General features: G+C 51.3%; 1 protein-coding gene across 7 annotated transcripts; it reads left to right on the top strand.

Annotated features, from left to right (window-relative positions):
* The first annotated feature begins 41 nt into the window (after window positions 1-41).
* Window positions 42-22,927, top strand: VEGFA (vascular endothelial growth factor A). Of its 7 annotated transcripts, XM_069800444.1 has the most exons (9): window positions 44-236; window positions 6,214-6,265; window positions 11,464-11,660; window positions 13,418-13,494; window positions 13,909-13,941; window positions 14,105-14,251; window positions 16,688-16,759; window positions 17,899-18,030; window positions 20,312-22,927. In XM_069800444.1, exons 1-9 carry the CDS (start codon window positions 171-173, stop codon window positions 20,331-20,333), a joined length of 798 nt encoding a protein of 265 aa, XP_069656545.1. In that variant the 5' UTR covers window positions 44-170; the 3' UTR covers window positions 20,334-22,927. The 7 variants fall into 7 exon arrangements, with proteins under 7 accessions (XP_069656547.1, XP_069656545.1, XP_069656546.1 ...); XM_069800446.1 differs by lacking the exon at window positions 17,899-18,030 and having other exon boundaries at window positions 42-236; XM_069800445.1 differs by lacking the exon at window positions 16,688-16,759.
* The last annotated feature ends 1,334 nt before the right edge of the window (window positions 22,928-24,261 follow it).

Raw genomic sequence — 24,261 nt, 5'->3', positions numbered from 1 at the left:
GGACCCCCCCTCCCCCCGGAGCCCCTCGCAGCGCCCGGCCGGCGGCACCCCAGGAGGCGGCGGCGGGCACGGAGGAGGCGCGGGCGAGAGCGCGGCGGGGCGGCGGCGGCGGGGAGGCGGCGGCGAGGCGGAGCGCGGCGGGCCCCGCTCCGCGGCGTGCGCCGGCAACCATGAACTTTCTGCTGACTTGGATCCACTGGGGGCTGGCGGCGCTGCTCTATCTGCAGAGCGCGGAGGTAAGCGGCGGGGACGGCGGCGGGACGGGGGCTTTGTGCCCCGCGTACGGGGTGGTGGGGGGGGTGGGTGTCGGAAAATACTTTTCCCTCACGGGTTTTTTTTTTTCCCTCGCCCCCCCCCCTTTGCCTCCCACCTGCTCGGTGCGGTGCCGCCGCGCTGCTGGCACTGGGTCCGGCTGGGTGCCTGCAGCGCGCACACGTGTGCGTGCGTGCGTGCAATTGCTGCAGCGGGGTGGAAAGCGCTGCCCGGCGGTTCGCAGGCCCCCGGAGCAGCCGGCAGCGCCGTGCGGAGTGCCCGCGCACATGTGCGCGCATTGCACGTCCCCGGCGTGGGGCTCCCGGGGCGGCGGGGCCGCGGCCGGGCCCCGGGCGCTGCGGCCGGCGGGCGGCGCGGCGCGGGGCTGGGAGGCAGCGCGCTGGCTTCTTGCATCAGCCTCGCCTCCCGTCCTCGGGTCTCCTGACATTGCAAAAGGGTGTTTCAGCGGTATTTGCCTTGGGTCCCAGCTCGGGTTCGTCCCGCCGAGTGGAGTTCAAAATACCTAGCTGGAAAAACAAATAAGAGATCAAAGAGGACAAAATGGATCCTGAATTTCTTCCAGATTGAAAAAAAAAAATCAAAATACATATCTACTGCACCGAGATTACAAAACTGCGCATTTTTCTCTTCTCTTCCTCCTCAGTCACTTTTACTTTTGCCTCATTGTCATTCCTGAGGGATTAGAAATCAACTCTTCCTCCTTTTCTCTCTTTTTTTTTTTTAAGAAAAAAGAAAGGCAGCTTTCTGTGCAAACCTGTCCTATAAATCTGTTTTCTAAAGAGCCGAGAGGGCTGTGTTGCCAAGAGATATTAAGGGGTTTAGACAGAGTGCCCACGTGAAAGTGGCTGTTTGCTAGATGGGCATGGATTATGTTTTAAAGGCTATAACAGGTTAGTCCTCTCCTGCCATTTCTCCTTGGCACTCTGAGAGAACGTGGGCCACATAATCTCCCACAATCATGAAAATAAACGTCACTTGCAAACTAATCAGTTATTCACATTGTTTGTTCAGCACCAATGCTGGAAGGTAACTCCCCAGTTAGGAGCCATTTCAGCTGTAACTGAAGTCATGCAGGCACTGCACGCTTTGTTTCTAGCCTGTTATATCTCTACTTTCTCCAGTGACAGCCACACATTAGGCTGTGCTCGATGGGAAGTGAGGCGCAGCTCTCACTCGATTGTGGCACAGAGCAGCTCCGTGCTGCCTGCCTGCCAGATTTGGCTTGTGGGACAATTCTTTCCACTCTCCCAAGAGTTTTTCCACCGTGACCTAAAACGGGGGTTTCTTTGCCTCCCAGCTCTTCAGTAAACTTGTACAGTAGCATCTGTTCCCTGGCTATAGGATAGACAATTCTGTATCGGTGTCTAGTGATAATACCCTTTAACCCTCCCCTTGCTCCTTCTCCCCTCCCCTTCCTCTTCCCCAGAGGAGGAAACGGCGGATCAGGTAGAGTCCAGGTCTGTCTGTCCTCAAGAGTTGCTTAAAAGCGTTGTGCTGTCTTTTTCTCCTAGGCAGGATGATGGTGCCAGTGAGAAAAGAAAGAGGGTAATGGTGGGGAAAAAAAGTAGGGGGGAATTATGGGGTGTTGGTGGGGTTGGGGGGAAGTGTTGCGGGGGGTAGATACATGAGAGATGGTGAGATGTTCAGATAGCTGGGTGATGCGGGCCATATAAGTGCTCAGGCAGACCAGGGGTGAGGTCTGCCCTTCGATTCTGTCCTTATTTGTCTGTTGATCGCCCAGGCACCACGGTGATGGGAACGTTAGAAATACCAGCAGATCTCACGTAGGCAGCTTGACGATGACTCTGGGCATGGCAGAAGGCATGACTCTTCACGCCAGGACTAGGGTTTTGTGCTTTGATGATAATATTTATCTGTACTGTTAATCTGGCTGTCGCGCTGAATAAAACCTATCTAGCTAGCCAGGCGCATTGGAGAGCATTAAATAAAAGCCCTGGCAGAGGCTGAGTTGGGAAAGTAGGGTCCAGCGCGTGTCAGGCAGCTTTCCTGAAGGCGAAGGAGGAGGGATGCAGGAATCACGGTGCTCCTCTGGTGAAGGTGGCAGGGGGATGACTCCTTACTGAGGGAGTTGTTACGGTCACTCCTGCAGCGAGGCTGGGATGGTGGGAAATCATGTCACAGCAAGACTGGGTGGCACTGATGCCACAGGTGTCTGCCTCCACTGGTGGCGATAGCCTTTCCATGCAGGAGAGGGAGGAAAAGGTGGTTTTGCGGTGCCACCCTCCTAGCTGTTTGCCTGTGCTGAGCTGCGGTGCACAGTCCTCATGCCCCACGGGGTCAGAGAGGTTTGGTGGTGTCCCCTTCCAGTCCCTCCTTTTCCTAAAGAACGGGGGAGGGTCAGTCATTCCCTGTCTTCCTTTGTCTGCGGGTCCTGGTGGCAGCCTGGTGGCAGGTCACCCCTAATGATGGTCTGGGAACTCTTCCCTTCCTTCCCTGGACTGTGGAGGGACCTGGATACACCAGCTGTATTGCCATAGGGAACAGGCAGCGATCAGACATCGAGGGAGGGAGAGCGAGCCTGTGACTAGACTGCTAATGATTGCACACCCACCAGGCTCCCTGCCTTTGGTGTGCCTCTGCGCCAGGCCACGATGGGGAGCCACCAGAACCTGCTTCCCCAGGCCGTAGGCAGCCAGGATGCAGAGGGTCACCTTCCCCAGAGCTGCTCTGGGCCTGTGCTCTGAGGACAGGCTGGGAGGAGGAGCACTCCTTTGGGAGCAGGGGAGAGGGAAGCCCATGCTGACATCTCAGAGGGGCTCACTGATTTCCTGAGCAACCCCAAATCCACTCCTGACCATCCTGCTCCGTGTCAGGAAAATGCCTCGGCTGTGCTGGCAGCTTCTGGGATTACTGACCTCTGTCTGCATGTACAATGGAGAAGGAGTGCAGTGAGTCCCGTCCCCCTGCTCCCCCTTAAGTAGAAACCGCTGAGAAGAATTTCTAGTGCCTAAGACGAAAAGTGCCTTAACTCCTGTCCCAGAGTCCCTCACAAAGTGGATGGATTGTTTGTTCCAGTCCTAAACAGTTACAAAGCTCTTTTAATGAGGCTGCACAGATTAGGGGGAGGGGAAGGGAGAGAAAGAGTGCTGGTGGTGGTGGTGAGGGGGGTGATGGTTAGAGAGGAGTGACTTGATTAACCTTTTCTCTCCCTTCAGCGAGTAACTTGCTTCGGGCAGGGACTGGGGGAGAAGAGGGACAGGGAAGGTGCAGACACATGGATGGTGTGAAGTGGGTTTATTAGTTAGGGAGGGTTTTACTCCACTGCAGGACGTGCATTCGCTGTGACCTGCAAAGGGCACAGAAAGGAGCTTCCCCCTGGTCAGCCCCATTCCCGGGGTCATTTATCCTGCTCTCGAGCGCAGGGCTTGCTTCCACACCTCTGTGAAATGTTGAAAATCTTTTGGAAGGAAATTGTGTTACAGAGCTGTTGGGAAATGCCAAAAACCAGCAGAGGAGAGCGTGACCTTCAGGCTCCCACTGAAGGGCACACCAGGCCTGCTTATCCCTTGGAACGCTTTTGGTTCCCCATTGCCCTGTCTGATATGTAGCAGACTGGTTTAAAGTGAGGCACAAGCCCCTGCCTCACCTGCTGTTCTAGTGGACGGGCCTTGAGGGCACTAGCCACAGGTGAAAGACACTGCTGAAAGGGCAGAAAAGTTTCTTGGGATAGTGAGCAGAGAGCATGTTACTGATAGTACTAGGAAACCTTTTGGCTTTTTGCTGAGAGCTCCCCTGGGTGTGCTCAGAAGCTATCTGCAGACTTCGTACCGATCTCATTTCCCGTCCTTGGGGTGGGATCGCAACCCAGGTCTAGGTGAGCGCTGGGAGAGTGTTCTGGCTCATGCTCTGGTACATCAGGGGCAGAGCAAGGTGCTAGCCAGGCACAGGTGAGCAGTGAAAGTGTGTGGCTTGCTTCTGCTTCCCATCACCTCTGCACCATGTGTGCTTGCATGTGAGGAGGTGGTGGGCTTGGCAGCCAGCTGGTCAGCCTCGCATAGAGAATGGGTAGAATGACCCTCAAGGTGTCTCTGAGCTAATTTTGCTCAGTCCATCATGGTCATTCGGTGCGTGAACCAAAAATCCCTCTGCGAAAGGTCTTGGGGGCGTTGGATAAACTAACTTAGCTCGTGATCCTCTTCCTGTGCTACAACACAGATTGAGGCTTTTCTGCCCTTGATGCGGTTTTCTTTTGACCCATAGATTGTCAGGCGCTGAGTGGCTTTGGAAGGCTGTTGCAACCTCCGCTGCCTCCATTTTGTTTGTGCTGTTGCAGTGACCTTCACACTTCAGGAATGAAACTGTTTCTAGGAACCTGCTTTTTAAACTGTTGTCACAGTGCTGAGGGTGGGCACACAGCCCTCCCCAGAGAAGAAACAGGTCCACACATGGGGTGGCTCAGGTCTGGGCTGGTGAGTTATGCCCAGGTACAGAAAGACTTCGGTTGAAATGAGAAGCGAGGAGTTCGGTCGGGGGACCTTAGACAAAGGGAACAGTGAACAGACACAAAGGAATGGCTGGAAGAGGGGCTTCTAGGGCTTTGCAGGCTCTCTTGCCCCCTCCTTTTAAAAGCTGACATTTCGGGCTGCTTGGATGGTGGTGCACGGGGCTGCCTAGAAGACCATAGGTGGCAGATTCCCATTGCAAGCTTGGGGTGGACTTTGCCGGCTCAGTTCCGTTCTGTCTCTGGCTACAAGATCAGAGAGCCTTTTTCTGAGCCTAAATGCAGCATATCACCGATGAAGCAGTATTTTGTATGTATCGCCATGCTCTTTTTGGGCTGCTGCTGAAAGGCAGCAGGTTCTGGGGTGGATGGCATCACACAGGTGGCAACATACCTCAGAGAAGTGAAGCAAGCCAGGCATTTTTTGGTTTTGGTTCAGAACAGAACAGCAGGGGGAAACCTGACTTGGCTGGAAAGTTACATCAGAGCTAAAACCTTCACGCAGAGCAGGAAGAGTGGAGTTTTTGTTTCACCTGGAATTAAAAGGACTTCCTTAGTAAAGCAGCGCAAGGCTTCTCCATCCCGGTCTGGGGGTGGGTTACCTGTCACCACTCCTGCCTGCGTCAGCGGTTTGGAAATGCCCCTCGACCCAAAAGGCAGCAGGAGCGAATACAGAGCTTGGGGCCTTTTTGGTGTTTGTCCAGGGGAAGCCGCGCTGCTGCTGGGCCACGCAGGGGCTGGGGACTGGGACCGTTAGGTGAGGGCACACGTCGCCCTCCCTTCCAGAGGAGAGGAGGGAAACCCGGACGGTTTGGCGGCATTTGTCGGCAAAGCTGTGCTGTCACAGTTAATTGCCCTGACGCCCGGCCAGATGCCAACATCTCGGTGGCCACCACTACTCGGCGACAGAAATCTGTGACGTTGAGAGGGGAGCGATGCCCTTTCGCGCCTGGCTGCCCTTCTCCCCCTTCTGCCATCCCGGGCTGAATTCACCTTTTGCGGGGGTAAATGGAGGCCTGGGGGAGAAGAGCAGTGCCCAGGCCCACCGGTCGTGTCAGCGGTAGAACGTCACCCCTGTTATTTTTCTCCCCCCGGGCCCGGATTTGCTCTCTCGTTTTTGACCATAATCACTGAAAGCTCCTCCCGAGGGTCGCGTTTCTCCCTTTGGGGCCTCTCTCGGGCCCGCCGCGCTGGAGGCCCGGCCGCCTCCCTCCCGCCTGCCCCTTCCCTCGGCCCGCCCGCGTCTCCCGTGTCCCTCTCGGCTCCCCGCGCGCCTCCCATGTCCCTCTCGGCTCCCCGCGGGACGGGGGGAACAAAAGGTCCCTCTGTGCCCGCCGGGGCGGCTGGAGGGGCACGGCTCCACCTCGGGGGGCGCCCCCTCCCTCCGCCTCCTGCCCGGTGGGTCGCCGGCGGCGGGCCCGGGAGCCCTCCCGCGCCCCGGAGCCCGTGTTGTGACTGATTTTCTGTTATCTTTGCAGTTGTCGAAGGCTGCTCCTGCCCTGGGGGATGGGGAGCGGAAACCCAATGAAGGTAAGCGCTGGGCGGCTTCCCGGCGGGCGGGGGCGGGCGGGGGCTCGGGGGAAGGAGGCCCGAGCCCCGGGAGCCGCTGGCGGCCAACACCGCCACCTCCCGGGGAGCGGCGGCGGCGGGAGTGGGGGGGGGCTGCCGGCGGGAGGCCTCGCCGCCATTAACCCCTTCGCTGCGGCTGCGCCGCCCCTCGCGCCCCCCCGTGCGGGCCCGGGGCGGCCGTGGGGCTGGCCCCTGGGGTGGCCGTGGGGTTGGGCCCCGGGGCGGCCGTGGGGCCGCGGCGTGCAGCAGGGCCGGCCCGGCCCGCTGCTGGCTTCCCACAACTCTGAGGAAAACTGCGTGCGTGCGCTTGTGCACATACACATGCTCATTTATATATATATAGATATATATAAAAATATATACGTACACACGCGCGCGCTCGCACACAAAGAGCTGAGTAGCGGCGAACAGTTTGCTAGGGATTCACCACAGTGCCGTAGGAAGGGATTTGTCATCTTCGCTGCCCTCCTGTTTCCTGGCGGCGCTGGTGGTGCCCGGCTGGGTGGCCAGGGCTGATCCCCGAACAAAAGCTGAAGCAGCACCCCGACCCTCCCCAGACAGCCAGGTGGCAGGTCACCGGGGGGAGAGGAAGAGAAAAGGGCAGCCCAGGGTGATTTTCTGGAGTTTTGCCTCCTGACAGTCCCAGGTACCTCCCCCAGTCAGGGTATTGCTAAGCACTGTACAGAGCCAGGCTCGAAAAAGACACCCTTTTACTCCGGTTTGAGCTAGCAAGCTTAGCAGATTCAGGGGACAGCAGTCTGATCCGATAGGTTCTACTTAATGTGTTGCTGGTGGTCCAGTACAAATGGGACCATTGCCTGGTGAGGAAATGAGGTGGTGCCCCTGCACCCATTGTGATTTTGTGTCTTTCCAGCTGCCTGAAGGCCAGGCTGTGGCAGCGTCCTCTGCCTCGTTGGTTTGTGTGAGTAAATGTAGACCAGAAGAGCAGCCAGCCCCCAGGTTAGTCAGAGATGCCTCCTGCAAGTGCCCTGTCTAGTGGAGCCCTGTGCGTTGCAGGAGGTTGGCTTTCTGTCCACAGTCCTCAGTTCAGAAGTGAGGTAAAAGGGCTGTGGACTTTGGACCCGTCAGGCTGAGGTGATCATCAGCTGCTTTAAGACATCATGACCATGTTTTCCCCATACCTTCATAGCAGAGCAGACCACTTGCTGCATGGCAGGGTTTGGTGAAGATCTTGCAGGGTCCCCACGGGTTGTGACCTCCAGCGTTATTCCAGCCAGAGGTCAGCAGAGGGCTCTAGCAGTGTGGGCCCAGATCGGCTTTTTTTTTTTTTTTTTTGTTGCACTTGATTTCAATTTCTGTAACTTTATTGGTGCGACAGACTGCATGTGCATTGCCAGAGGTTTGTGGCAGGCTGTGTTTGGGATAGGTGTCCATTCTGCATGGGCAAAATTTCTGATTTGCTGGTGGGCTGCCGCCTGTTGCGCTTGACCCTTGCTCCTGCTGAAGTCAACAGAAGAAGGTTCAGTGACTCCAGAGAGATCAAGATGGAGCCTGCTGTGAGGCTTATTTTGGTAGCCAGTCCTCTGCTGTTGGTAGAAAAGAGCTACTGTCCTCATCTGTGCCATTTGTTGTGTCCAACTACCTTCCTGGGGAGGGGAAGTATCAAACAGAATTTAATTCCCTGTCACAAGAAGGCTGATGGGATTGTGGGAGAAGTTGATCTGACAGTGTGATCAGTGAGACTTCGGTGCTATTGCCTCGGTGCTATTTCTGGTTCTGCGATGCAGATATAACTGTGAGCTAGAAATCAGGACTCTTGGCATTACCTTCCTGGCTTTACTTCTGTCCTCCTGTATGACCTTGGAGGTCCTCTCTCTGTACTTCAGTTTCTCCTCTGTGAAGAGGAGACAATGATGTGCCTCTGTTCCACAAGGACAGTCCTGTAGTTTTTCCACTGAAGCTCTTGGGAGCTTTGGGGTTGGGGTGAAAGATGATTTTGTGTCTTTGGCCATTTTGTGCTTGCTCTGAAATGTCGAGCTGTGACAGGTTTTTATTTGGGATGGACTTACTCTGGTTGGAGACTGTAATTTTAACTTCAGCCCTTACCCTTTTGTGCTCAAGAGAGCCTTCCATGTGTTTTGTGGCACGGGAAGTTGTAGAGGAGTCAGACAAACACTCTTTGTTTGTTCCACTAGAAAAGATTTTCTGGTATAAATAAAGGAAACCACCGGCACTTGTGGCTACACTTTTATTTTTAAAAGAACAGTGTGTCTGTATTGCTGCTAAGCCATTGACGAGGAGGGAGGCAAAATGATCATAGACTTGCTCCTTTTCTAGTCTAGCATGTTCCCACTCGACTGCTCCAAATTTGGACTTAATCCTGCCTGCTGTGGCTACGTCTCCCCTGAAGAGTTAATGTGGGTCCTGACTGGGTTTTAACCTTACTTCCTATTCCATTCACAAAGAAGAACCTCTGACTCAAATCTGGAGGTGTTTTGCAGTGTAGTGGTGTGGGTTAAATGCGGGATTAACTTTTAATGTGGGCTGAAGCCCAAATTGCAGGAAGGGAGCAGGCCAAGTGGTGTTAGTCCTTCAGTGACCTTCCTGTATTTCCCCATGAAAGACAGACCTTCTTCCGTCCCTGACACAACCAATGGGAAGGAAGCACAGGCTGAATCAGCGCAGCAAAGTGTGGAATATGACTCCCAGTGCATAGGAGTAAGTGTAGGTATGGTAGCAGGGGCAGGGTTTTGCTGTGAGGATGACTGTACCTCAGTCATGTGCTCCAGTTTGGGTACTAACTCTGCAAATGCATTATCGAGTGTTGCACAGTCTCCGTGTGAATGCTCTGTGTCCAGCAAAATCAAGGCAATGCGCCTTTCATGGCAGGATCTTCAGACTGGCAGCTGGAGAAAGATTCCCCGTTTCCTTTTCAGAGGCTGATTCAGACTTTGGAAAATCATCGTATGTTAAAGTAAAGGCAAAAACTCCCAGATTCTTTATGGGAAGGATTTGGTCCTGTCAAATCTCCCAGATCTCAAATGTAATCATCAGGGTGCAGCTGTGAAAGTAAAAGCTCTGCAAAAGAAGTTGAATGTGCTGTTCTGCGGCCAATCTGTAGTCCACATTCTCTGGTGTAATCCAGCTGCTTGTGCAGTGCAAACATTTAAAAAGCGTGGCAGACATGAATCAGTTTCGCTTCAGTTTTCTACTCTGTTTTGGTTTCTGCCTCCTTTATGCCCCAGACTACTGCGGTGAGCAGCATTTGATCTGCACAGGTAACTGCCGCTTTCCCTCCCTCTTTTCTTCCCTCCTTCCCTCCCATCAACATAGGTCTGTAAGCATTTTTATCCAGAATTGTGCCTTTACTGCCAGAGTTCCCAGATCGTTTCTGCTGGCACAGCATGAATAATCAACAGTGCAGTTCGGCGGCTGTCATTGTGCCTGCAGAATTTCGCACATATTAAATTGTTCAACTTGTTCAACATGGGCGGTGACTAAGGTCACTCCGAAGGGGAATGGGAAGAAGGAGGTAGCCATAGACAAGATAGGAGAACAGACAGGAGGCATACTGCCATTAGGGGAGGAGGAAAGAGGAAGGGAAGGGACAAGGAACAGAAACATACTGTCTTCTAGACAAGGAATACCAACAAGCAGTCCATGCCTGCCAGGCTACATTTCCCTTTCACAAGCCACTTTCTTTTTTAATAGCTGCTCACACTCTCTGACACTTCAAACTCCCTGGATGGAAGCTCCTCCCCTCTTGTACCCACTCTCAGCACTGTGGCACTGTCAGCTCTGCATGACCTAGAATTAACTTTCAACAATTAACTGCGGGCTGTGAGCTCCAAGCCCTGCAGCTTTTGCGTTTTTGTGGCAAAGTAACCTTTATGCCAGTTTGTCACAAGTTCAGAAGCGCTTACTGGAGACCATTTTTTTCCATGATGCAAGCAGTTTGCTCTTATCACTCAGAGTTATCAACCTTGGTGCTGTAGGACTGCATACTGTACAGGTGGATCATTATAGTGCTTAACAGCATAGGGCAGGCACTATCTCTTTGTGTGTATTCTTATCCTCTGCTCCATTTGAGACATCTTTCTTTGCCTGCATGCTGGTGGAGCTAGGAGGCCTGGAGGGCTCCCGGTACTCACTGTTGGCAGAACTACTAGCAGCTGGGTTTTGTACATGTGTACTTATCTATCCTATCTCTCATCACTTTAAATCTCTCCAACCCTTGACCAAGCAGCACAATGAAGCTTTGGCAAGAGGCTGGGAAACATTGAAAAACGCTTATGAAATCAGTGCAGATCGCAAGCAGTTAGTGTTTGCTCCATTTGTAGTGAAGGCAGGGGATAATGGCATATCGGCCCTGTTCCCCCACCCACACTGCCTCATTGTGGTTCGGTAACCAAGTACATGGTCTAGTTAATCCTGGGGGTGCTGTGGGCTTGCTTTGAATCTTTCAGCGTGTGGCTTGATTCCTTGGTCTGGGAAAGTGGTCAGTGTGGAGACACAGAGGCTGTGACTTGTAGAATGTGCTGTCATGGTTCTGAGGTAGCCTGTTGAGGTGGATGTTCTGCAAGGGTGAAAGAGGTTGCTGACAGGAAGAGAGCAGATACGTGGATGCATGGTTCAGAACCCTCGGCTTCTTCTCAGAAGTGTCTGTGTGCTGAGGTCTGTAGAAAGGATGCTTCTGGCTTCTCCCCTTGCATTCTAAAACCCACTGGGGCATCCACTGGCTATTTTGAAAGGGTGTAAAAGGCAAACCCATGAAGGGCCTTAATCCAGAGTGCAGATCATCTGCAATACCACAGGTGCTTTTTAGCTGAGCTAATATGCTTAGTGGCAGCATATCCGAGAGTATGGGGGATAGCAGGGAAGGGCTTTGGGGAAGAGGCACCTGAGGGACACATCGTGGTGCCAGGCAGGCAGATAGTGAGGCTCTTTTGTCTACCTTGCCTCTGCCCTGAAGGAGCACTAGGAAGAGATTGTCTCTTTCTCTCCCCCACTTGATTTGTGTGTGTGTGTGTGTGTGTGTGTGTGTGTAGGGCAGATACAAAGGACTTAGGCCTGAGAGACTGTTAGTGAAGAGAATAGGGTAGATGTCTTGCAACTGTCTGGCTCGTTTTAAGGGGTGAAGCACTAGACATTCTTGAGCTAAGTTTGCATTAACTTATTTCCTCCATTCCTCTTTTTAGTTATCAAATTCCTGGAAGTCTATGAGCGCAGCTTCTGCAGGACAATTGAGACCCTGGTGGACATTTTCCAGGAGTACCCTGATGAGGTGGAGTACATATTCAAGCCATCCTGTGTGCCTCTGATGAGATGTGCAGGTTGCTGCGGCGATGAGGGCCTAGAATGTGTCCCTGTGGATGTGTACAACGTCACGATGGAGGTGAGGGCCCATCTTGCAAGCTGGCATGCTTGGGTGGAAGGAAGCAAGTCAGCCATCACAGCCACCCCAGGTCCCAGCTAATTCAGAGGGAGGGCAGCCTACCCCAGGGAAATGGAGATTGTTGGACTGGGGGGCTTGCCTCTTTCCTGACCCTTGTGCCCAGCATTATACCATGCAGCGTTAAAAGATGAGTTGCCTGTGTCTATTCAAGGCTAAGATGAGAATCTGTTTTTTCGCTCTGACCTCGCTAGTGCCCAAATACAGTAGCTAGGGGCATGCAAAGGAGCATTTCTGCAAAGCAGAGAGTGCAAAAGACATTTCTGGTGCTATTATCTCTGAGGTTCCAAAGAAGATACTCCTTGGGCCCTTGCTCCACCTTAACTCTGCGTTTGGTCCAGACAGCTGTTGCTCTGAAGGCAGCTGAGTAGAGCAAAAGGGGAAAGCCTGTCAGTACTCTCTCCCGGAGGGCATGTGAGGTCAGCCTTTACCAACAGAGCAGGGGGATTTGGGTCATTAGCTACATTGGCACAGCAGGGGTGGAAGGGGGCTCTAAGAAACACACTGCTTCAGTGTCAAGTGGAAAAGCCTTTCTGCCTCTGGGCATTCTCCTCCTTTGTTTGGAGGCTGCTGAATTCCCTCCTTGGAAGAGACAGAGATGGCCCCGATAGCAAAGGCTGGGCACATGGGGAAGATGCAGACTTGCTTTAGAGAGCTTTGTCACTGCCCTTGTCTGCCAGCCTGGATGCCAGCTTGTGTCCACAATGGCACCCATTACCTTTAACCCATAGCTGCCTCACCTACTTGTCCCTCAGCCTCTTGAATGGCCACTGTAAATACTGCCATCACTTTTTGATATGGATGAGAGGCATGCAGTACTAAGTGATTAACCAGCAAGCTCTTTTTACTTGTCATTTGAGCTGTGTTTGAACAGCGGTGGAGAACCTGTCTGTGCCCTTCCATGATTCCCCATACTGCTTTTCCACTTGCAGGCTCCAGCCTGGGCTAGAGCATACTAGCATGGTGTAGCTAGGGATGGGTTACTTACTACCGTTCCTTGCTGAATTACAGTTTTTGGCTGGTATGCCTGCATGCCTGTAACGGGTCAGAGGCACTTGAGCAGATCTCTGGTGCAAGTTCTAGAGCTAGTGGTCCAGCCGGGTTCTGCGTTGAGAGACTGTGACAATACATGCATAGCTTCCTTGGAGGCACCTGGGGATGGGGGATGGGCAATGTCTGGCTCTGCAGGGCTGTTTTAAGCACAGATCACCAAATCTACGTTGCGTGTCAAGTCACTGAGAAAGTGAGATGTCAGCTGGGAAGGAATGGTGGCTTAGGGAAAAGGAGTTGGATAAGGTATTTTTGCTTTGGGCCTTCGTGTTAGACTGAAGCATGCTTCTACGTGAGAGCAGGCTGGATGCCCTGTTACTGTCTCTCTAGGATCAACCAGGGACGGCTCAGTGAGAACCTTGCTATGGTGTTATGCCCTCTCTCATGCCTGTCTCCGAGGCAGTCCACCAGTGCTGGCACCTTGCATGCATGAGCAAACAGAGCTTTGGCACAAGTCTGGTGTTGCCACTTGCTTGTGATCAAAGGCCTTCCCTGACTGGGAGAATGGGGCCTCAAAGCGAGCTCAAACTCTGCCATGCTCTTCCCAGGAGCACCTGGGGTGCAAATGCTTTGCTGCGCAGCAGGCTTATTTGGAGCTGTGAATATAAATAGTGAATGGGCAGTGACCCTCTCTGTTTCTTTCATTCCAGATCATGAGAATTAAACCCCATCAGAGTCAGCACATAGCGCACATGAGCTTCTTACAGCACAGTAAATGTGACTGCAGGTGAGAATGGAGCAGCACTGGTTCCTCTTGCAATAAACTTACTCTGAGCCTTTCCTTTTTTTTGCCATTGGGTTGGGACTGTTGTGCAGAGGCTTCTGCAGTCTCCTCAGTTGGTTTGCAGTGGGATGGCTGAGCCTGGGAAAAGAAGTCCTTTGCTGGCGAGGCTCCTCCGTCTCTAGTTATCACAGGTGGACAATGCTAGCCTGAAACCTGGGGTTTTTTGGCACTGGCTGCCAGCAAGGTGCAACAGGAGAGCAAACACTTTGAGAAGGACCACTGTACCAGTGCCATGGGCATCCTGCAATGCCAGCTGTACATGTCCTTCCCTGGACTTGGCAGGAACTGGGGATAATACTGGAAGCATATATAGTAAGCTGCCTTCTAATGAGGCCTTTGTTCTCTCTTCCCCCACAGACCAAAGAAAGATGTCAAAAACAAACAAGAAAAGTAAGTGACAAGCCTTTTCTCCTTTCTCTTTTGGTGGTTGGTTGGCATTTCCTCTCCCCACTGCCCCTTGCCCTTTTCTTTGGTTGGAGGTACTTACTTTGAGAAGGTGTTTTTGGAAATGGCATATGATAGTGCATGGGGCGACACTCTGAATCCGTTCCAGGTGGGCACAGAAACCCAGATCTGACGGTCCTTCCTTCATACCCCAGAGCTGGAGCTTGCATGATGCACGACCATGGCAGTCATTCCTAATGCTTTATCCCGAGTCAGGGAAGTCCCATCGTGTGTGTCCTACCAGAATGGATTCAAGGTGCAGCCCCCATTCTCCCTTCCCTCTTCCTGGGGTGTTTCTGGTTACTGCAAATTGCTGCCTTTCTTTATTATTAATTTTTTTTTCTTGCTGCTTGAGTGAGTACTTGCTGGCTTCTTTCACAGCAGCTTGGGTAGGAACTCTCCTGGCTACAGGGAGAGGTGGCAGTAGAGGCCTGGTGGAGGCAGGACTGATGCCATGCAGGATGTGATGCTGGTTTTGGTTGGGTGGGGGCCCAGGAGGGTGTAAAGGGAGGTGGATGTCCTGTCTGGGTCTTGGTGGAGGCTTTCATGAGAGTTTTTTTCAATCTGATGGATTTGCTGGTGACCTGAAGGAGGTTAAGGCACAACCTTCCCTTTCCTTCCTCCCCAAAGTAAAAAGGTTGTGGAAATTAGAGAAATAAGCTCTTGTCCTGCAGTAGTCGCAGGGACGATCACAAAATGTGGAACAACATCGAAAAGAGAGAGTGACCTCTCTGAGCGAGAGGGTCAGCTGGACTGCGCATGGCTGGGATAGCGAGTCTGCCATTTAGAGGTGCGGAGTTGGAGAGGAAGGGGGTGAATATTGGGAGATGAGGCTGAAACAGACAGAGAGAGCAAGCGGGAGAGTGAGAGAACTTCTTTCACCCCTCTCCTGGTGATTGTATGTTTCTAGCTGCCTTCCAGCCTCTCCTACTCCCCCTGGAAATCTGCTCCTGGCTGCATTGGGCTGTGTGCAGCCAACACTCCTCTCTGTGCAGGGCCGTGTTGGGGATGGTCGGTCTGCGTGGCTCTGTGGTTTGAAGCTGTGCGAGAGTTGGGTCTGTGTGAACTCTGGTGAGGATGGGGTGTGGGTGAAGCAGCCAGCCCAGACTGTGTTGCATTCCCTTTCCTCTTCTAACAGCACCTTGCCTGCCCTTTGCTGGTTCTGCACTCCCCAGGGAAGAAAGGGAAGGGATGGGAGAGGTTGGTGTGCTTTGATTTGTGCTGGATGGAAAGTCCTGTTATATTGGTGCCCCTGTCCTCCCTTCAGGTTGATTTTCCTCCCCTCACTGCCTCCCTATGACTCCTGACATGTGGAGCAGAGACTGGGAGTGAGCTGATGCTCTGACACTCGTTCCAGTGAGATGACTTGAACAGGGCCTAAGAAACACCTATGGTGCTTTCCCTTCTGTCCCCCCATGTCCCCTCAACAGCTCCCTCCCGAGGTGGGCTGCACCAGGGAACAAGAGAGCCTTTGCTGAACTGCCACAGTGCTGGGGCTCACTTGTCTGGCAAGCCCTGGTGCTTTGCCTAGGGCCTTCTCCTTGCATGTCTCTCCCTTGGTCCTGTGCTAATGTGGCTCAACGAGCAGCGCAGGCTCCAGCCTCCCTCCTTCCCTGTGCTCTCACTGGCCTGTAGGGATCCATGGTTAGTGTCCAGGCCTGCACATCCTAGCCCCTGCCTGTCCCAGCTCCTGCCCAAGAGTGAGAAGCAACTGGTGAATTTTTCAGAATGAAGTCAGTGCCTTGGCTCCGTCTGCTTGTCTGTCTGGCAGATTCATGTGGAAGGCAAGAGGAGGGAGGGAAAGGAGGGAAGATCTGAAAGCTGCTTGTTGGTTATCTCCTGGGTGTCATAACTAGGTCAGGCCTCCCTCTTTCCCCTTTGGTACTCAGGATGGAGGCTGCCAGAGGGGATGTTAGCAGACATCCAGTGAGGTATTCTGGAGTCTTCCGAACTACAGGCACGAGGTGGGGCGGGTGAGCAGAGCCTTTGGGCTAGATAGCCCTCTCCCACACAGCACTGGTGTGTAGACCAGGTCTCTCCCCTTGTCTGCAGGGTGCTGAGGCCAGGCCCCCTTTGCTCCCATCCCAAGGCAGGATTACCACCGGCCCTGTTGGAGCTCAGCTGCCCCCTCCTAGGCCTGGTGCTGGGCAGTGTGTCAGGTCAGAGTGGTTTCCTTTTCCCTGGGGAGAGCCCCTCCACTCAGATTGCCTCTTGTCAGTCAGTGTGCCCACGCTTGTCGCCTGGAAAAGTTGTCTGCACTTGCTGCGGTTGCGTGATGCTTTCACAAAGCTTTCTGTTCCTTCCCCCCCACCTCCTGTCCCTTTCCCACTGGCCCTCTCTGGAGGGGGCACGTGCCCCTCTGAGGCTCCAGCAGAACCACCTCTACTGGCAGCAGCCCTGCTGGAGGTGGTCTCTGCTGAGTCCCCAGGTGTTGGCTTGGCTGTGGGCAGGCTGGTTGCAGTGCTGGCAGGAGTGCAGGAGGGCCAGTGAATGTGTGTGTGAGGTGGAGATTTGTGCTTTGGCCCCGGGACTTGCCCTCCAGTCCTGCCTCATGTGCTTCCCCCCTCCCAGCAAGGCACATGGCTGGTTTTTTTTCCTCTTCTTCCTTGCGTTTTCTTCCATTTTCTCTCTCTCTCCCCCTTTCTTTCCTTCTCTCTCTCTCTTTCTCTGTTTTTTTTTTTTTTTCTTCCAGAAAATCAAAGCGAGGAAAGGGGAAGGGTCAAAAGAGAAAGCGCAAGAAAGGCCGGTACAAACCACCCAGCTTGTACGTTTGTGTCCTCTGCTTGTAGACTGTCTTCCCTCCCTCTCCCCAAATCAATCCGCCTGCTTGCTGCTCACTCAAATCTCACCCTCCCCTCCCAGTCACTGGTGGGCTGCAGATCCTGCAGGGGCAGCACTGGTGGTGGCACCGCTCTGGCACTAAGGGTATCTCAGGGAAGGTGGCTTTAGCTTGCTTGGCTCTCTAATCATCAGTGGTGACCATTTTCCCAAGGCACAAGAGCGTGGGTGGGTGAGCGAGGCCCTGCACCTCTTTTCCATGCCTTGTGGTTGCAGCTCTGTCATCTGCTTTCCCCCACTGGTCTTGTGCCCTCACTGCTATGATGACAGGCAACAGGCAGGCTGGCATCTGCCATGCATGTGTGTGCGTGCGTGCGTGCGTGTGTGTGTGCGTGTGGTGGAGTCACAGGCGGAGAGGAGAGGTGGGACGGTGGGAAGCCGGAGACGGGGTGCTGGGGAACTGGGATGGGCTCTCTCTCATTTTTTTTCTCTCTTTCTGCTGGATTTGTTGGCTTCTCTCTCCCTGTGTCTCTCTCTGTCTCTTTCACTCTGCCTCTCTCATGGTGGTTCACAGAATTCTGCATTGTAAATTCATGGCCCCTCTGTAGGAGACTCCTAGGTGGCAAGGTTGGGATGGGGCTTACAGAAAGGAGAGCAGTGCTGGCTGCAGGGGTAAGCATGTGATGCTGGAGCCCAGCTGCTTTCCAGAGGAGGAGAGACCCTGTGTATTTAACTCGTTTAGCCACTGGCCTCTTTCTACTCAAATAGCCCACTTCAGAGAACTCCTTTCATTGATATGTCAGTAGCTGGTTGGGACCTCTCACCTTCCCATCCTTGCTTTCCTCTTCTTCCTCCCTCTGGCCTGTGCCAATGGATCCAATGCAGCATTTGTGAATACTGTGCAGAGAGCCTGTTTTCTTTCTCTTTACGCTAATGCAAGGGGGTGCTGTCCTGGGACTGCCGGGGTGCTGCTGGAAAATCCATCAGCCTGTGATGCTCCAGTGGGCAGCATGGGGGCTGCGGGAGGGGGCAAGGGGATTGCTTTGATGTTTAGGGTGTTGCATGTGTATTTTCTTTCTGCTGAAGCGCTGTAGCTTAGACATCTTTCCTTTTGCCTTTTTGCAGTCACTGTGAGCCTTGCTCAGAGAGGAGAAAGCACTTGTTTGTACAAGATCCCCACACCTGTAAATGTTCCTGCAAATTCACAGACTCACGTTGCAAGTCGAGGCAGCTTGAGTTAAACGAGCGCACTTGCAGGTTTGTGTCCTGAAGGATGAAAGAGAAGCACAAAGAGAAAGAGAGAGAAAGAGAAAGAGGGGGGAGCTTGCTTCCTGCTGACTTCTGGCACCAGTGCTATATGATTACTTCTTTTTTCTGTCCTACGTGGGCCAGAGGACAGAGGGGCTAACTGAGATGAGGACAGAGGTTCCCTGTGTCAAAGGGCAGCTGTGCGTTTCAGATGTGCTGTCAGGACTTGGATGGGGATGGCTCCCAGAGCCAGGGCATTTGTATCTGAGGTATCCTTTCCCATAGAACAAGGTAACGGAGTTCATGCTGCTGAGGTAGCCAGGGGGAGAGTCTGTAGCCCTCCGTACATTATCTGTATGCAACTCTGAGCATACTGACAAAGACAAATCCTAAGCTGACTAGGATTTGACCACCCCTGTCTTCCAAGCCCTTTTTATGCGGCTTGTGGACACTCTGCTGTGTGCAGAGTGAGGAAAGCCAGGCCAGGAGCCTCCCCACATTCTCCTTTGCCTCTTTGTTCTTCTAAAAGCCAGGGAGAGCACTCTGTCCTCTTGCACTGTGCTCACAGTTCCTTGTCCATGTCTTGGCCAGAGTTGTGGTTTGAGGGGCTGCACTCAGGGCTGTGACTGGGATACAGCAGGATTCAGCTTGTCTCTGGGTGAAGACAGGCAGAAGTCTGTATTTCAGCTGTGAGGTGGGAGATGAAAAGACATGGTGTGGTTAGTGGTTTTTTCAGAGATCCGTGCTGTGCATGTGTCATTTGAGTGCTACCTGTCATGCACCATCTGTGGCATAGACATGCAGAAACTGATTCCTGGTTCTCACCTGAGCGCTTTGTTGAACTCAGTGGGGTCTCTTGACTCGCACCACCTGCGTGTACATCTCTGGGGTGTGGGATCATCCTACCTATCCAGAGAGAGACATAGAAATGGGGTTGCTATTGGGCCTTTGGCTGTGACTTTGAACTCGGGTCCCTTTCGCAGAGATACAGGTGATTCCTCCTGTCAGCAGAGTATTGCAGTGGCAGTGGCTGGATGGGAGAGAGTAAGGGAGAGAGATCCAGGGTCCTCTGTGGCTACACCCTGAAAGAGACTTCCATTTGCCTCCATTTGCCTGCCTGGAATTGGCTAGGTGACTAAGGCTGCTACAAGTAGCAAGTGCTTCCTTTAGGTGTGAAAAGGCTTTGTGCCCAAACCAGAGAGGTGTTTGCACTGCCAGTGTGGTGGAAACTGCTCTGTATACAGAGGATTTTTCTGGGGTGCTGTAATTTCAGTGGGAAAGTGATTGATGGAGGGCCAGAATAGAGCAGCTTCTGGAGTTAAACTTCTCCCAGGGAGCATAACCTCTGAAGAGTGAGACCAGACCTAACTTTTCCCTCTGCCTGTATTCCCAAACTCCAGAATAACTGGAGATTACCCTACAAGAGTTTGAAGGGTGAGAAATAGTAACAAATACAAAGAAAAAACAAAGAGTACCCCAAAGAAGTCATGATGTCAGAAGGGGTTTCCTAGTTTCTCTTACTAGTCCCTCTCTGTGGTGGGATTAATTGGCACTAAGGAAGGTTTCCATAGCTGGTGTGTTCGCGAGAAAGATGGGAAGGAGTCATAGAAGTGGTAGCTTACCTGTTTCCAGAGAAAAAGCTGGTTAAGCTGAAGTTCCTCATGCTCTTTCTTGTAGAATTAGAATTGGGCCCTACTGGGGAGGGTAAATTCTCATTTCTCCTGCTGCTTCTTCAGGCTGCTGCTGCTGCTGTTCCCTGGTGCTAACCCCTGCTCGTGGCAGCTAGTGGAATGAGAGGCACTTTCTTTTCACCTTCTTGCCTGCATGAGGCTGTGTTGTCTGCACTGCTTCCAGCCCAAACAACAGGATAGGTGGAGAGCTGAGGGAGTGTGTCATTCTGCATGTATTGCTTAGCCTTGTTTTTCTGTGTGTTTGTGTGTATCTATGTGTGCATGGTGTGAGAGAATGCAAACAAGACACTCAGCTCATCTGTGAGGAAACCTCTGATTCTGCTCCTAAATTTACCCCTGTACCAGTATCGCCCCCACCCCGTGTAAGTGAGCCTGGAGGAATAGAATTTATCGACCCATTCATGGGTGGAGATTCTCAGCTGTTTTGCCCCATCTGCACAGCACTTCACCCCACCAGTGACGTCATGCCATGTCTTAACACCATGTGCTCTTAAACACATCAGCCACCTCCCTTCCTTCCCTTCCCTGTCCTACTTGCACCCCCATCACAAACATTAACCCCTTTTCTCTTTTTTTTCCTTCCCTCTCCTCTCTGACAGATGTGAAAAACCGAGACGGTGAGCAGCGGAAAAGAAGGGGGAACAGCCCTATTTCTGGAGCCTGATTTCTCGCCTGGACAGAAAAAACAAAACAAAACACTAATCCAAATGAACCCTAAAAATGAAGGATCGGTAGAGCACAGCACTTTCAGTACGGACGATGGACTCCGGAAGGAACATTCCCCAAGGCACCCGCCGCACAGAATTCACCTTTGGGTTTTGAACTGTTTTATTTTATTTTTCTTTTCATGCTGCTAAATAACAGAGCCAGGAAGACTATAGGGGTGTATTTGATGGGTTTTCCCATGCATACATATATATGTGTGTATACATGCATATACATATATATATATATATATTTTTTAACCACATCTATATATACATATATGTATATCTTAACCACACACACACATATATATATAATATATATATATACTGATTATTTTTTTTAACATTGCTAATGTTATTGGTGTCTTCACTGGATAATACTCGACTGCTGTGGACACAAGCGGGCTACTTGGGGTATAAGAAACAAGCTAAGACTGGACTTGAGTAGAAGCGCTGGGTGTAAACTTTTTAACTCTTAACTGACTCGTGCGGCCTCCGCTGTTTCTCTGTAGAGTGTGCTGTACCACAAACCACCTTCTCCTTGCCTGGGACAGGGAGGAGAGGTGATGGAGAGGATGGGCAGGGAGTTCCAAAGAGCGGCATCCTAGGGTGTGATGGGTCAAAGGCCAAGGAAATGGCCGTCTCCGTGATCAAGGATTCCTCCTCCCCTCTCTTCCCCCAACCTTCGCCCTTACTCGTCTCATAACCTGCCTGCCTTGCTGGGACATGGGATGTCAGTGTACATTTTGCGTTGACTTTACTCGCTATAGAAACTTTGCCAGAGAGACATGCTGGCTTCTCTTAAGGATGGTGGGCAGCTGATGAGCACTAACTTTCCATTCAAGGAAGTATCACAGGAGTCTAGATTTCCCGCCCTTGGTGGCTGCAAAAGGACACAAGGCCTACAGTGTGCTGAAGCAAGAATGGGGACCGGTGCATAGCCACACAGTTGTTCAGCACTGTCTGCTTTCTTCATGCACAGAGCTGCCACTCAAGAGCATCCAAGATGCTTACGGAACATTTCTGGAAAGGGATATTAATCAAAAGTATATACACAGTAGGGGTGTGTGTGTGTATGTGAATGTGTGCATTTGTGTCTGTGTGTATGTATGTTTGTGTTTTTCTCTCTTTTTTATATATATATATTTATTTTTATACATATATATATATAAAAAAATAATATATATGTATGCCAAGATTGAAGGGGGGGAAAGAAAGTGACTTCTACTGCCTTCAGTTTGCGTGCCCAGTGTGAATGACCCGTAAGAACGTTTTTATGATGAACTGTAAATATCAGGCCCCTTTTCCAAGTTGGGCTGGGGAATCAAATGTGAAGGCAGCTGAAATCCCTGAGCAGTGTCCGAGAGTCTTGGCTATGTGTGTATCTGCAGTATACGCTGTGGTGTATGTGAAACCCACCTTACACATGCGTGCACACACACACACCCCTGAAAGCGTGTTTGTACATCTATGTGGATATATATAATCTAGTTCTGTGATTAAAATTATTAATAATAATCATAATAATCAAAAAGGTACTCAGTCTGTGTCAGAATGCTGCCAAACATCATCTGCAATTGAATTTTCAACGCCTGATAATGTACAACACGGAAAGCTTCCAAAAAGACAAGACAGTCTAAAAACAGATTCACAACAAGCGACTACTAACCACTAGGAACTCCCCATCCGACTGATGGCTTTCAGAAGGAGAAAAAACACGCGGGTGGGTGCTTGCATCTGCAATGTATAATACTCATGCTGCATTGTGCGCAAGACAGAGGCTTCCGATGGGGGGGGAGGGAAGAGAAAGTGTTTTATATACTTATTTAATATCCCTTTTAAAATTAGAAATTAAACAGATAATTTAATTAAAGAGTAGGGATTTTTCAGTATTCTTTGTTAATATTTAATTTCAACTATTTATAAGCCGTACCTCCTTTTTTTTTTTTTTTTTTTTTTTATTTGTACTGGTTGTGTATAAATTTAACCTTCCTGTTGTCCCGTCCCATCTCTCCCCAATTGTTGGCAGAGTCAGTAGCATGTTATGGGCAGTTATTTAATTAATTTGTCTAACACCTACCCCTACACATTCCTATTGAGACAAGGGTTAGATATACATCTACATACTATATATATATTTGGCTATGTGTTTGTATATATATATATATGTTTATGTATATGTGTGATTCGGATTAAATAGACGCTACGATTTTTTTATATATGTAAAAAAAGAAACAGGAAAAATAGAAAATTCTACATCTTGAATCTCTCTCCTTTTTAATTTTAATATTTGTTATCATTTTATTTATTGGTGCTACTGTTTATCTGTAATAATTGCGGGGAAAAAAGATATTAACACTACATATTGTGTCTAGTGAATTTTTTCAAGATATTCCTTAGTACATATTTATTTTTAAACAAAGAAATTACAGATATATCTTAAAAAAACAACAACGACGACAACAAACAAACTTTTTTTTGTATTAAAGAATTTAATTCTGACCTTGATTTCCTTTGCCTTCTCCTTCTGCCTTGCATCCTGGTTTTCTTCCATTGTGTAATAGACCCTCCAGCGTTGCCTCTGGAGGCTACAGCGCACCAGCAACCTGCCAGCTGGACTCTTTGATCTGGGCCCAGAGCCTCCAAAAGCATCTAGGTACCTAAAGTCCATTGAAATGCATGGGAGGTAGGCAGGCACCAAAATACTTGTGTGGAGCTCAGCCTGAGTTCCCTGCTCAGTGAGAAGAGGGTGGTCTGATGGGCAGGAACGAGGGGGCAGGACTCCTGGGTTCCTTTCCAGCCTCTGATGCCAAGGAGCATGGTGATGGTCCCAGCCCTGCCTCTGCCTTGTCAGGAGCCAAGCTCCGTGTGCCGAGTGCTGTACAGGCACGAGTAGACGCGATCCCGGTGGAGCTTACAATCCAAGGTGAAAGGAATGCTCTGAGCCTGCTCTTCACTGGTAATGGAGTTGGTGTTTGCAGCTGAAGCAGCGTGTATGTAACCCAATGCCAGTGATGGCTCAGCAAGACCTCACCATCCTGGATGATGTTGAACTAAGAACTGTTCAGCTCTGACCGTGCTCATCACTTCGTGAGGGATCTTGATACCATTGCATCTTTTGTGCTGTGTTTTGGGGTCTTTGGGAGGAAAAGCTCTTTGGAAGTGGTGTCATTTCCTCATCAGCCATGAACGCGAGTCTGTTGTGTGTCAGTTGCCTGGCCGCACTGGAAAGGAGCATACAGGATGTTCCTGGATGTTTAGGAGGCGACTTACCCAGGCTAATACAGATCACTGAGTTCGTGGCTGCCTTGGTCCTGCTCTTGTGAAGGTAAAGGATCTGGCTTTTAATTAGGATGGACTTAGGTAGCTCAACAGGTGGATCTCCAGTCACAGACTCTGCAGAGGGCAGAGTGGAGGAAAGAGGACAAGTACTTGAGGAGGCTCTGGTTCGTCTTGTTCAGTAACACCTTGTGGAGTGCAGCGGTGAGGTGAGAAGGTGAGCAGGGGCCATCTGTGGATGCTGCTGCATGAGGAACCCAAGGAGTTGCTTGCGTATTCACCACTGGCTTTTGGTTTGTGAGGATCTATGGGCTGTTTCACAGATAGCTGTGCAAGGTGACAAAGATAGCAAGCCTATCCTCAGTAGACCTGCATTGTCTCTGTGACCTGGAAAATGTTTACAAGTCATAAATTGAAAAGATTGAAACTGGCAGGTCAGTGTTGCTCCCCTGGGCTGAGCTGCATGTGAAATCTCAGCACGAGGGAGCCCAGGTCTCCCAGATGGATGAGGCAGCAGGTCCCTACTGTCAGTTGCAATACATCAAACTCTTCCTGCTGATGGT

The sequence above is a fragment of the Haliaeetus albicilla genome, chromosome 13 (genome assembly GCF_947461875.1).
Source record: "Haliaeetus albicilla chromosome 13, bHalAlb1.1, whole genome shotgun sequence".
In the NCBI taxonomy this organism is placed as follows: Eukaryota; Metazoa; Chordata; class Aves; order Accipitriformes; family Accipitridae; genus Haliaeetus; species Haliaeetus albicilla.
Note: the sequence above shows the minus strand (reverse complement) of the source record. Positions and strands in the feature narration are given on the sequence as shown.

Excerpts from the sequence above, each read along its gene's own strand:
- VEGFA (XM_069800444.1), top strand. The coding sequence starts at position 171 with ATGAACTTTCTGCTGACTTGGATCCACTGGGGGCTGGCGGCGCTGCTC. Across the intron at positions 6,266-11,463 it reads GGAGCGGAAACCCAATGAAG|TTATCAAATTCCTGGAAGTC; the intron begins GTAAGCGCTGGG and ends TCCTCTTTTTAG. Across the intron at positions 13,942-14,104 it reads GTCAAAAACAAACAAGAAAA|GTGGGCACAGAAACCCAGAT; the intron begins GTAAGTGACAAG and ends AATCCGTTCCAG.